General features: G+C 50.0%; 1 protein-coding gene across 1 annotated transcript; it reads left to right on the top strand.

Moving 5' to 3' along the window:
* The first annotated feature begins 1,367 nt into the window (after nucleotides 1–1,367).
* On the top strand, nucleotides 1,368–2,789 carry LOC135374452 (uncharacterized protein K02A2.6-like). Its single transcript, XM_064607410.1, has one exon. It carries the CDS (start codon nucleotides 1,368–1,370, stop codon nucleotides 2,787–2,789), a length of 1,422 nt encoding a protein of 473 aa, XP_064463480.1.
* Nucleotides 2,790–14,000: the final 11,211 nt, after the last annotated feature.

Below are 14,000 nucleotides of genomic sequence, written 5' to 3'. Positions count from 1 at the left end.
GTCTTCTCACTTTTAACTATGACCTCGTGTCACAAGTATATGAGGAGACAGCTATTTTTGACAAGCACAACGATGTGTTTAATGAAGAACTTGGACATTTGTCAGGAAAGGTACATCTGACCGTGGACCCAACTGTACAACCACAACTATGCACCACCAGCAGAGTGCCGGTGAACATTAAGGCTGAAGTCAAAAAGCTACTTGACAAACTCGAAGCTAACGGTGTAATCACCTCTGTAGATGAGCCGACCCCGTGGGTGAACAGAATGGTCATTGCAGAAAAGAAGTCGGGAGAAATGCGCATCTGCATAGATCCACAAGCCTTAAACAAAGCATTGCAAAGAGAGGTTCATCCTCTGCCAGTGCTTGATGACCTCTTGCCAGATCTTGCAGAGGCAAAAGTGTTCGCCAGGTTTGATCTGAGAAACGGATACTGGCACTGCGAACTCGACGAAGAATCAAGTTTCCTGACAACTTTTCAAACGCCATTTGGAAGAAAGAGATGGCTCAGACTGCCATTCGGGTTGAAGGTCAGCAGCGAAATATTTCAGAAGCATCTTCAAATGGCACTACGGGACATGCCTGGTGTAGTCTGTGTGGCCGACGACATTCTAGTCTACGGCGTAGGTTCCACTCAAGGACAAGCGCAAGAAGACCACAATAATAAGGTTGAGAAGCTGCTAAATCGATGCCGTCAAGAGGGCATCAAACTCAACAAAAGGAAATGTGAGCTTAACAAGGCAGAAACTCTCTTTTTGGGACACAGACTTACAAAGGAAGGTCTTGCAGTAGACACAGACAAGGTGAAGGCAATTACAGGGATGCTACCACCCCAATATGTGCAAGGAGTGCAACGATTCTGCGGCATGGCTAACTATCTTTCGCGCTATATGCCACGTCTGTCCAGCGAACTAGAACCGTTGCGGAGACTAACCATGAAAGATACGCCATGGATATGGGGAGCTGAGCAAGATGCAGCCTTCAACAAGGTCAAGAGCATGGTTACGCAAACCCCAGTGCTTGCATACTACGACAATAAAAAGGAGTTGACTATACAATGCGACACCAGCAAAGACGGACTAGGTGCAGTCCTGCTACAGGAAGGACATCCATTGGAATTTGCAAGCAGAGCTCTAAGCCAACCAGAGACCAGATATGCTCAGATTGAGAAGGAGATGCTCGCAATCAAATTCGCCCTGCAGAGGTTTCATCAATACACTTATGGAAGAAAGACAATGGTCATTACTGACCACAAGCCTCTACAAGCAATCAAACAAAAGTCGCTCGCACAAATGCCCCGACGACTACAAGGAATGATGCTTCAGGTACAAAGGTACAACGTAGACATTGTCTAACAACCAGGAAAGATGGTCGTCATTGCAGATACCCTCTCACGAGCATACCTCGAGCAAGACACTGAAAATGAGGAAGCGCCCATTGTGAATGTTATCACACACATACCAGTACGTCCGGCAACGCTGGAAAAGGTGCGCAAAGCCACAGCAGGCGACGCGACATCTCAAGTACTTGCGGAAATGATAACAACGGGATGGCCAGACGATAAAGCGAAGGTCCCACCGGAAGCGTTACCATACTTTACGTTTCGCGAAGAGCTGAGTGTGGAAGACGGACTACTATACCGAGGACAAAGGCTGGTAATACCAAAGGAAATACGAACAGAGATCAAACAGAAGCTTCACGCGTCCCACATAGGCATTGAAAGTTGTCTCCGGCGAGCAAGAGAATGTGTATACTGGCCGGGAATCAGCGCTAAACTGAAAGAACTTGTGCGAGCTTGTGACATTTGCCAGGCACACATGACAAAACAACAAAAGGAACCCCTGATGTCCCACCCTGTTCCAGCAAATCCCTGGGAGAAAATAGGCGTGGACTTAATGGAATGCGCAGGACGTCATTTTCTCGTCACGGTCGACTACCTCAGCAACTTCTGGGAAGTGGACGAACTCCGTTCCACAACGAGTGACGCAGTTATCAGAAAGCTGAAAGCTCACTTCGGCAGATATGGCATTCTGCTAAAAGTGTTCACGGATAATGGACCCCAATTTGCCAGCCAGCAGTTCGCCCAGTTCACGAATGAATGGGACTTTAGGCATCACACGAGCAGCCCACACTACCTACAATCAAACGGCATGGTGGAGTCTGCAGTGAAAACGGCGAAGAAACTAATAACGAAAGCACTCGAGAGTGGGCGAGAACCACAGCTAGCTTTCCTTGACTACAGGAACACACCCCAGCAAGGAACGCAAATGTCGCCCGCAGAAGCATTTCTAGGGCGCAGAACGCGAACCACACTACCTACAACGGAGGTCCTCTTGCAGCCGAGATATGGGACACCACAAATAGCAAAGCAAGCACAACAAAGACGAAGTGCCACTTACTACAACAAAAGTGCGAAGCAGCTCAGTGAGCTACAACCAGGACAGACTGTAAGAGTACAACCAGTGGCAAGCACGAGCAAATGGAAGCTCGGGACAATAACAAAAAGATGTGGACCACGTTCATACGAAGTTCGCAGCAAGGGCCAACTTCTCAGACACAATCGCGTACATCTACGTGAAGTCCCTCACCACGAGAAGAAGCACAATGAACCAATATCCATCTCTCAAAGATGCAGTCGACCGAACCAACCCCTGTTGGACCACAATGACCTGCTGGACACAGAAGACAATGCTTGCAACACCCCTCCAACAATACAAGAGGAGGATCAGCACCGGCCTACAAGAGATCGAAGACCGCCCCGCCGTTTCAAGGACTTTCTGTTTCACTAAGCTTACAGTTATGTTGCATTTATTTAAAGAAGACAAGCGATTTCTTTCAAAGGGGAGGATGTTTAGAGATGTATAAGCCAGATGGCATCACTCCTCACGGGCGCATCATATAACACCCCTGCTCAGACGCCCTCTGTACGCTCCACAAATATATATATATAGTGTGCACGCAAGTGTACCTCTTTCTCTCTGTACGCAGCAATGTAGTCAACCAGTTATACAGTTCAATAAACGTCCTATAAGGACACGAAACACCTCCCAACAGGTGCTTTTCTATATCCACTTTCGTCACATTGTCGTCGACAAAAGAGTTGTTATACACCCGGGTTACGTTTCCACCACTTCCATACGGAATATTCTTTTCGCAGGTAAGACGAACTTGAAGTGCTCAAAATACCGAACGAGAGAGACAAGTTAGTAAATAAGCATCAACTGCCTTTATTAGGTGGAGTCATCCACGTAAACACCCGCTCGAAGTGAAGATGCGAGACGTATTGACATTGTTGTTCGGCCACATTTTACAATACGCGTGTGTCGTTTGACCAGACCACATATGCAGCAAATTTATTGCCGTCGCCGTCATCCTCGAGCACCTTTTGGAAGTCGTCTGCTCTCACCGCTGCAAAAAGGCGCGAGAGCAGACGATTTGTTCATCCAATAAGCGGTCTGCCATCGTAGCGGATATCGCTGTTGCCAACAGAAATCGCAATGTGCTGGCGCTGTTCTTATCAACTTAATTCGTTTATTTAATAACCGTGACGATTCTGGACGAGCGAATTCACAGTATTACGTTTTCAACAATGAGGAATCGAATGGTACGCTTTGTGGATGGGCCAGGGTGTACGAGACCGTCCCTTTAACGACCTTTCGTGCTCCCTAGCTCTGTCACTGATACGTCTGCCTGTCTGTCCGATGTAAACTCTACCACAGGAGAGAGGAATTTCTTACACGACATTCCACATAAGGCGACATGTTTTTTACCACAGCCCTTCACATCAACTGCAGGACCTGTGGTAGAGTTTACATCGGACAGGCAGGCAGATGTATCAATGACAGAGCTAGGGAGCACGAAAGGTCGTTAAAAAGTACGGACAAATTGCACCTACCCACTCACTGTAAAAAATGCACATGTACCCCCGATTTTAAATCAATTAGGATTCTGAGCAGGAGCAGAGATAAATTTTTGCCCGTGAAATTTTGGAGGCCTTCTTTATCGGAAAAAAAGGTTCCATTCTTTTTACGACTTTGCCTAAGGGGAAGTACACTGACACTGGATCGTATTGGAGCAACCGGATTGGACTGCCACTTACTACTTTGAAAAACGCGTCGACGCAGACAGACCCTTCTTTGCAGGCAGAGATCTCATGATGGTTGTATACGGCCTAAGTTCTAGCTGGATCGACACAACTACCAACATCTTTGCACAACTACTGCTGTTGTCCTCTCCGAACACAAGACTTAATGAATAACAGTGGTAATAACAATGAATAATAATTATAATGAGTAACTAAGAAAACGACTGGTGACTGCGGAGTTGGGTCTGTGCTCCAGATGTATTCAAGCTGTAGTGGAATGTTGAAGGGAAAATCCCGTAAAAGCCCTTATGAAAGGTCTTGAGCCACAAATACCGGCAAAAATCTGCCAGTATCACCTTCCTACCGGCAACCGGCAGAGAGCGCAAATAACCGTCCGTGCCGGTATAATACCGGCCTTGTGGCAACCCTAGGTGTACCTGGAAGTAAGAATGTAAATGTTAGCTGAAGTCATTGAATAACTAGTATTATCAATATACTGCTGCAGATGATAACAACAATAGCACACAAGATTCTCCGATATGTTCTGCAGGAATGTCTGTACTCGCAATATGAGTATAGCAGCTACAGAAAGGTATAAAACAAGTTTTTGTATACATGATACCACTTGAATGCAACACAAGCTTCTGTTGCAATGCCAGAACACAACAGCGGACAGATTTACCTTGCTTAAACCTGAGAAGAAGAATGTACTGTTGCACACATGATGCTGTTTGAATGTAATCCTGAAACGTCTCGAAAAACATAATTGATGACTGAAACACACCAACTGGAAGATTTCGATTTACCTTTCTCAAATATGAGAAAAGGTATGTGCTGTTGCACACATGAATCTGCTTGAATGTAACCCTTGAGGGCTCTGGAAGAACACCTTGTTTGTGACCAAAATACAACAGCTGAGCCAAATTTAATTTATAACTTACTGAAAATACACGATGTGCTGGCGTGCATATGAGTAAGAACATAAAAACCTCGGGCATGGTAAGCAGGGGATGAGCGTCGAGATGCATGAAATGAAGCGGTGGGTCGTGAGTGTGCCGGAGGCCGTGGATAGCGCAGGTCGGTCCCTGGAAGCCGTGAAGCGGGTCGGTGGGCGCATGGGATGATGAATCCAGACGTTGCGTGGTTGGTCGGATCGGTAGCGTGGACCGGTAGGATCGGTTGCGTGGATCGGTAGCGGAAGCGGGACGGATGCGGTCGGTCGTGATGCGTCAGGTAATGGTGGTGGCTTCCAGGGATAGCTTGCCTTGGTAGTGCTCGTCGATTTTGTCAGAAATTTGACATGGAGAAGGGCCGAATTGCGCCGAACGTGGTGTTCATAGTTCGGGTCACAAAATGTAGAGGAGGTGTTGTTCCTCTACATGAGTCCCGACCGACGGTGATCGTATGCCACGGAGAGGCGATGACAGTGGCCTATCTCCATTGCCACGCTGGTGGAACCGAGGCAGGTGCTCCAGGCGCGTGGTCATCTTCGTCATTGTCCACGGCCCGCTACACGAGCAACAACGAGGGTATACGAATAAAAGAAGTCGAGCACAAGTGATGCAATGCACCTGATTCATCAGAAGATGAAATGTCTCAGTACCAGGTGTCACTGTTCCGTCAACAAAAACTGATGAACTTTGACGGGGCGTCTGGTTGCACTGGTGACAGCCTTCAGCTTGAAACCCAGATGGTGATAGTTGGGACGTGGAGTGCAATGATTTCGCAGGCATTCTGGCACCACCGAAAAGGTGGTGCCAGAATGCCTGCGAAATCATTTAACAAATAAGGCAATTCCAAATCTGTACTGAGAATACACCCGCCGGGGCCTAATCTCTGAGATGAAGCAGTAACTGACGGATAGCGTATTTTTCTTTTCTATGGGATGGCATTTGCACCGCATGACTGACTTGTCGAACATTACGCGTCTTACCTTTATCTGCTGCCTAGTCCTGCCACTGCAATCTCCTGCGGCAGATAACGTTGGCACAGCATCCCGGACGAGACTTCTTTGGCTTCGTGTGAAACAAGTTGCGTATTGCTTCCGCAACATTCGTATGAGCGAAATGAACAGATCAAATAGCTGCTTTCGGAGGTGGCACCCAGTCGGAGTTGTAACCGATTGTTGCAGTCAATAGCTTTTTCTTTCGCCTTTCGGAAAGTTGTGGTTTGAAACATTGGAACTGCATGCTGAAGTGTTCTTGCAGACGGGAGCAAAACGCTCACGCATTCTCGGCACGCAGCACAGAACACGAAACACACCAGGAGTCCGTACTGGCCTAGCAAATGCTTTGCAGTCGAAGGAAGCAAAACTCACGTTCTTCGTGGGTTCAGTGAAGTCCAGAAATATACTGGCTCCCTAATAGCGAACTGTTTATCGCTTCCCCAATGTCAATCTGCGCAGCAGACGGCTCGGTAGAAGAAACCAAGCCAAATGTGTCATGCCAAGCCGGAGCACGGGCAGACCACGAATGTGTCGTCGACACAGGGTTTGCGGGCCACAAGACGGAATGTCAATGAAACTAAAAAGTCACTTTTTCGAAAAACCGCTAGGAGTTTGGGATAACTACGAGGGGCGTTCAAGTCAAACCGGGACTTTTCATTTTTCGCAAAAGTAAAATGAACTTACAGGCGAGAAATTACTTTTATTTTTCAACGTAATCTCCAGCTGCACTAATGCTCTTGTCCCAGCGTTTCACGAGGGCTTGGTTGCCAGCAGCATAGAAATCATTACCGACGCGTAGCAGCCATGATCGGACCGCATTCTTGACCTTGTTACAGTGCCCTAGAAGATTGTAGTGGAAAATGCGACGCTCCCTCTGTGAGGCTCTTGAGGCGGATGCCGCTGTGGGGCGCTGGCGTAGTTACCCCGAGCAGAAACTGGCGCCGGCGTATTGAGTTATCGCACTTCCTATGATTGTTATTTGTGTGTGCGTGTCTCTCTGTGAATCATAGGCGCCGACTGCGGGGGGGCGCGGGGGCCCTTGCCCCCCCGGAACATGAACTGGGGGGGGGGCGCCTCCCCCGGGAAGTCCCGCTAAGAGACTGACACCAACCTTTGGGGCTCGGCACGCCCGGGTCAAAAGAGCGAAGAGGAACCAACCCCAAAAATGTACCTTGCAATTCGTAAAATATGTATCCGCCCACCATACTCATTATCACAGTAGAAGGTGAGGGGAAGAAACAGAGGATGACACAACACATAGCTTGAATTTCGCCCAAAGCAATCAGATCCATGAAACGAAGCAGTCGAAAAGGAACAAGCAGCTGCCAGTGAGGTGTAACGGTAGAATCTTCTGAACGCATATTCGTTGGGAGCGGGTTCAACTCCCGCTGCTCCATTTCATTGACCATATTCATAACATTGCGCGCATTTCGGGTCAAACACCGAGGATTCAATGCATTTTGTTCCCTCTTGCACTCAGTTTTCAAAGACGTAATGCCTTCAGTTGTGCACATGTTCACTGTTTACGTTCTCTCTGTTTTTTCTTTTTTCTTTTTTTTCTGTCCTTCCTCTTATTTCTATACCAGTTCTGCATACATCATAAGATCCCATCAGAGTGTGTGATTCTTCAGCTTTAGTTTTGTGTTCTTCATTTTTCTTTTCCTTTTCTTTCCGTCTTTTGTTTTCTTTTGCTTTCTTTTTTCTTTGCCCTTTTTGTCTTCCCCATTTCACTCTTTCTTTTGGAATAACACACCGACATCAATCTGGTTTACCTTTCTTTTTTTTCTTAATAAACATATCCCCCCCCCCCCGCGAGAGTACTTATTTCGCGGTGCGCTTTTGCCCCCCCTGGGAAAATGAAAACTCTCCGCCTCTGCTGTGAATTATTCCTTGTTACTTCTTTCAAAAACTTTTACTACACGACACAGTTCTACCGGCATATGCCACATAAAACAGGAAGCACACGCAATGAGAGAGACAGGTTTAAGCTTTTAGTTATGGAATGATCGCAGGCTATGACGATGTAAAGTTGGCTGATAAGTACAAGACACAAGATTATAACGACCACAGAGTATGAATATATAGAAAAACAATGAAACTGCAATTAAATGCAACACTGGATGCACATAATGTAAAGAACAAAATTAATTACTGGCAGGTAAAAATGACAAGTTTTGTGCAGCGACTGAGCTTCGGATATTTTGCACAGTCGCGTTTCTGTGCTTTGGCTCGATTCAGCGACTTAACAAAAAAATGAAGCCTTGTGGTGACATAAAATACCATAACTTCAGCATTCAATTGCTTGCTATGTTCAGTGCAACCAATGGCATCCTGTCGAGTTCTATGAAGAAGTGCAATGACGTCCATAATGCTTTCATGGTGAAGTTCCTGCGTACTGAAGCAGCTGGTAAACACATTTTCCAAATTTTCCACGAACCTAAGTATAAAGCCTGATGGATACAACAGGCCCCCCTTATCTTTCAGCTGAGTCAGCTGAGCTGCCTGCAGGTTCTGTACATCATTCTTGTCACGAAGCAACAACTTTCTACACATGTCACACTTTGATTTAGACAGGAATTTTCTGGCAACATAGCCAGCTATATAAAAAATTAGTCTCTGGTCGCTTCTTGAGGATACATATGCGACATGGTCTGTTGACATTTCAATTACAAGTTCGGCGCTGCTGAGGTCACCATCTCCAATGAACTTGTCTATCAGAGTCTGCTTTGCGCATTTGTATTCCTCTATGCCGTTTGTACTGAGCAGAGCATCTAACACACCAGGCTCCGCATTTCCATTTGCAACAGATTTTGCCATACTATAAAAGCTAAGGCAAGAAACAGTTATCAAAAACTGTTGTGGTGTTGGATGTGACAGCCTGAGGATTGCCTCACGATGCCAAAAACGTTGTCAAGCGGATCTTGACTTCGTGATGTCACGATGAACTTATACCCCACGTGCCCTGTTAAGTAGTCCATCAGGGATATCGTGGTGGCAATGGTGCTTTAAGCTCGACAGAAAGCTACCCGGGTAGCCAGTCTTGCAACGGGGCGCGAAACAATGTGTCACTAACTTCTTTTTCTTCTTCTCCATCGAGGACTAGCACACTCAAATACCAGCAAAATTTACAGGAAGCTTCACACACAGGAAGCGTCACACATCGCCTTCTTTCGGAGTCACCAAAGCATCACGGAAACCACGCAAAAACAGCAAAAACGCTGCAGCGTACATAGGCGCTTCACAGTTTTTCCTCGGGAATTCGACAGCAGCGCCAGGAGATCCAGCAGCGGCCGTCCGCTCGTCCTTCCTCAGCTATCGGGCTGAAACCGGTTCCGCTCTTTCCACTATACTCTTCTAGGGCACTGTAACCTTGTAGAGGCGAGTGAGCTCTACGATGTATGATGGTTTAATGACGGAATGGCGATGCAGTCGAAAACGAAACCTCGCGCCGCGGGGCAGGTGCGCAGGAGGTATTGATGGTGATCACTCGTGTGCTGAAGATGCGGTGATCGCTACATGGCTCTCCCCCCCGGAGAGGAGAATGGCGCGACGCTTGCTGGACGAGGACAGGAGACCAGCGTACGTGGCGGAGGGGTCTCGTCGCGCTGGGCGACTGGGGGGCTGAAACTGTGTCGGCTGAACAGACTCCTACCGAAGGAGACGGGCAAGGATCCAGCTAGGCTGGCTTGAGGCGGTCGACCGTAACAGAGTCCGGACCTCGGGGAAGGAGCAGGCGGAAGGGCTTCGGCGACCGTGACAGGACCTCGTGCGGCCCGCTGTAAGGAGGCTGGAGCGGTGGTCGCACGGCGTCCAGGCGCAGAAGCACGTGCGTAGCCGTGTCAAGGGGGGGGGGGGGCGGTCGAAAAGTCAGGCGTGAAGACTGGTTCCGGGTGGGAGTGGCCTGGAGGTCTTGGAAGGTGGACCGCAGGCGTGCGATGTAGGACGAATAGTCCGGTACAGCGTCAGCGGGGACTGGGGTGAAAAAGGAACCGAGCAAGCGCAGCGTGGTGCCAAGGGCCAACTCGGCAGGGCAGCATCGCAGATCCTGTTTAACGGCCGAACGCAGGCCCAAAAGGACCAGCGGGAGACGATCAGGCCAGGAAAGCGGGCTGCCAGTGGCGCACAGGGCGGTCTTGAGTTGCCGGTGGAAGCGCTCGACCAGGCCATTCGCTGCCGGATGGTTGGCGGTGGTGCGGCAGTGTTGGGTCCCGAGGAGACAGCAGAGCTCACGGAAGAGATGAGATTCAAATTGTCTGCCGCGGTCGATTGTTACGGTGGACGGTACGCCGAAACGGGACACCCAGCCGGCGACGAAAGCGGCGGCGACAGTCTCTGCTGTTATCTCAGGTATGGGAATGGCTTCAGACCACCGCGTGAACCTGTCTATACAGGTCACGAGGTAGCGGTGGCCACGGACTTGCGGCAAGGGGCCCACGATATCCATGTGGACGTGGTCAAATCTGGCGTCTGGAACGAGGAAACTGGCAGGTGGAGTGGATGTATGGCGGTGGACTTTAGCGCGCTGGCAGGACAGACAGGAACGGACCCAGGTCGCAACGTTGCGGTTCATTGAGGGCCAGATGTACCGGGCTTGCACGAGCTTGCGCGACGCACGGATCCCAGGGTGCGCCAGAAAGACTGCACGGCGCAGGGATGGAGGAACGTAAGGTCGCGCAGAACCGGTTGACATGTCGCACCAAATGGGAGTAGCAGATGATGGAAATTCAACAGGCTCCCATCGGAGGTTGCTGGCAGTAGCGGTTCTGAGGGTGCGCAAGGTGCTGTCGGTGGCCTGGGCAGCGGCGAGAGCCTCGAAGTCGACTTTTGAATGCTGGGGAGGCGCTGTGAGCGGCGCGACGAACGGCCGGGAGAGAGCGTCAGCCGCAACGTTGTGGTGGCCGGAAATATGCCTCACGTCATCCGTGAACTCCAAGATGAAAGCCATATGGCGAGCTTCACGGGGAGAGTGGTTGGCCGTAGGAGCGCGTATCGCAAACGTGAGGGGCTTGTGGTCCGTATATAATGAGAATGAGCGGCCCTGTTCTAGGATTCCAGGAAATGCTGATAGTGCCGCATGGCGGCGTACGCGGCGAGGAGCCGAATGTACTGTAGCGGCGCTCAGCGGGTGACAGCTTGCGAGAAAAGAAACCGAGAGGCTTCCAAACACCGCCTTGTCGCGGCTGCAACACGGCGCCGAGAGCTTGGCTGGAGGCGTCAACGAGCAGGGCCGTTTCAGCGTGGGGTTGAGGGTGGTGGAGGAGGGCGGCGTTCGCGAGATGAGTCTTGACAGATTCGAACGCTTCCCGAGCTGCTGGGGTCCATTCGAGAGGTAAACCAAGCGGTCGCTTCTGGTGGGTGGGCGAGAGGAGTGCATGGAGCGGGGCCAATAGGGTGGCGCAATGGGGCACAAAACGGCGGAAGAAGTTGACAAGCCCCAGGAACTTCCGCAGGCCTCGTTGGGTGTCCGGCAAAGGGTAGTCGGTGATAGCCTGCACTTTGCCGTGAAGCGGGTGAATGCCGTCGGGCGTGATGGTATGCCCGAGGAAAGTGATGGAAGAAACTCCAAACTCGCACTTGTTGGGGGTAATGACCACGCCGTACTCCTGCAACCGGGCGAATAATTGCCGGAGGTGCTCGTGATGTTCGGCCTCGGTGTTGCTGGCGACTAGAATGTCGTCTAGGTAGCCGAAAGCGAAGTCCAGGCCACGCAGAACTTGGTCCATGAACCGTTGAAACGTCTGCGCGGCGTTGCGGAGACCGAACGGCATACGGACGTATTCGAAAAGGCCAAATGGCGTCGTAATGGCCGTCTTCCGGATATCTGGCGGATGGACCGGTATCTGGTGATACGCTTTCACCAAGTCTACCTTCGAGAAGAAACGAGCACCGTGAAGATGGGCCGTAAAATCCTGAATATGAGGCAGGGGGTAACGGTCGGGTAAGGAGGCGAGGTTTAAGGCCCTATAATCGCCACAGGGGCGCCAATCACCGGGTGTAGACTTCGGGACCATATGGAGAGCAGACGCCCAAGGACTTGACGAGGGGCGGATGATACCGAGCTGCAGCATATGGTCAAATTTGTGCTTTGTGATGCGGAGGCGTTCAGGAGCAAGGTGTCGAGGGCGAGCGTTCACGGGAGGGCCGCGGGTCACGATGTGGTGAGTGACGGCATGCTTGGGTGGACAGTCGGAATGAGTCGGCCTCGTGATTGATTCAAACTCCCGGAGCAGGTTGGCGTACACGATGGAATCGGGTAGTCTGAGGGTGGGCGAAACGACGGCGACGGATGATGGAATACCGCAGACGTGTAGGGAAGTGGTATTGTCTATCAAACGTGAGCGACGCTATGAAAGAGACGAGTGAGCTCTACGATGTATGATGGTTTAATGACAGGGAATGGCGATGCAGTCGAAAACGAAACCTCGCGCCGCGGGGCAGGTGCGCAGGAGGTATTGATGGTGATCACTCGTGTGCTGAAGATGCGGTGACCGCTACAACCTCGTCGTCGCAGCTGAAGTGGCGGCCCCCAAGGAACGCCTTCAGTGGCCCGAAGTGATGGAAAACGCTGGGGGCGAGGTCTGGACTGTAAGGGGGATGTGGCAGCAACTCCCAGCCAAAATTTCATTAAGGTGCGTGTCGTGAGATGCGCGGTATGTGGGCGTGCGTTGTCCTGTAGGAGGAGGACTCCTTTGGTGATGAGGCCCGGCTTTCCGAAACTGGATGTGTTCATGAATGATAGTGTTCAACGTTCCCACAGAAAGGTCCGTCTTTCGAGCCAGTTCGAGACATGTTATTCGTCGGTCCTTGAGGATCAAGCGCTCCACAAGTTGGATGTTCTCAGGAACTCTGACACCAGGCTCTGAGCCGCCCCAGCCGGGATCGTCCTGCACTGATGTACGGCCGTCTCGGAGCCGTTTGCACCACTCAAACGCTTTGCTGCGGCTAAGTGCATCGTGGCCATACTCAGCATGAAGTCTTCTGTGAATTTCAGATGACTTTACGCCTTCATTCACGAGAAGCTTCATGACAATTCGCTGTTCGATGTGCGTGCTCACCTCGTTGTCGGCCATGTTGTCTAGCACGTGTCTTCTGTTTTGCACAAACGCGGAGGCATGTCGCGTGTGAAAATGATGAAAAAGAAGTAGCGGGAGCCATTTGTACTCTCAGAAGACAGAAAGTCCCGGTTTGACTTGAACGCCCCTCGTATTTTGCACGCATAATCAGTGTTCCCTTATGAACACATCGTGTGAGTACCATTCCATTCTGTAACACCCGAAAATCGGCGTAGCTGAGCTTTAGAAAACCACGACAAAAAAGTCACGGAAGCTAGCAACAACTGTGCAACAGGAATTTCCATTTCGTAATAAGGGAGGGCAGCCGGGGACACTTTCGGAGACATTTTGTCCGGATTCCCGTAAAACCTGAGTCTGACCAACAGTAGAGAAATACTAGCATCCAGCGAACGATATCGTTGGCGAACTAATGTAGCGAATGATATCCATTTTATGTTGCTCATTGAATGGAATCTAAATTTAATTATTCATTAACGCATGAAAAAAAGAACCCCATGTCTCCCAATTTCAACAAATCCGCGAAGCAAATGATAACACTCGGTCGGCTGTGATGTGCTTCCTCGGCTATTTAGATTTCAGTTCACTAGTTGCATCTATATTTCAAGGGCTTTTAGTGCGCTTCCGGTCAAGACATCCATCGAGTCAGGAGATCCAACCGGTCACGTGACAGGCGAGTCAAAAGATCCAGAGCGTCAACAACCCGGTCAAGAGATCCATCGAGTCAGGAGATCCAACCGGTCACGTGACAGGCGTGTCAAGAGATCCAACCAGTCAAATCGTCATACTGGTCAAAGAAAGTATCCCTTACCATGTTCATTGCAGAACGATTGTGCTGTACGTAGTATTAAAGATACTGTAAAGCAGTAGACAAGCATGATATGCCGGTGATGTGACTAGC

This window comes from Ornithodoros turicata, unplaced genomic scaffold (genome assembly GCF_037126465.1).
Source record: "Ornithodoros turicata isolate Travis unplaced genomic scaffold, ASM3712646v1 Chromosome62, whole genome shotgun sequence".
In the NCBI taxonomy this organism is placed as follows: Eukaryota; Metazoa; Arthropoda; class Arachnida; order Ixodida; family Argasidae; genus Ornithodoros; species Ornithodoros turicata.
Note: the sequence above shows the minus strand (reverse complement) of the source record. Positions and strands in the feature narration are given on the sequence as shown.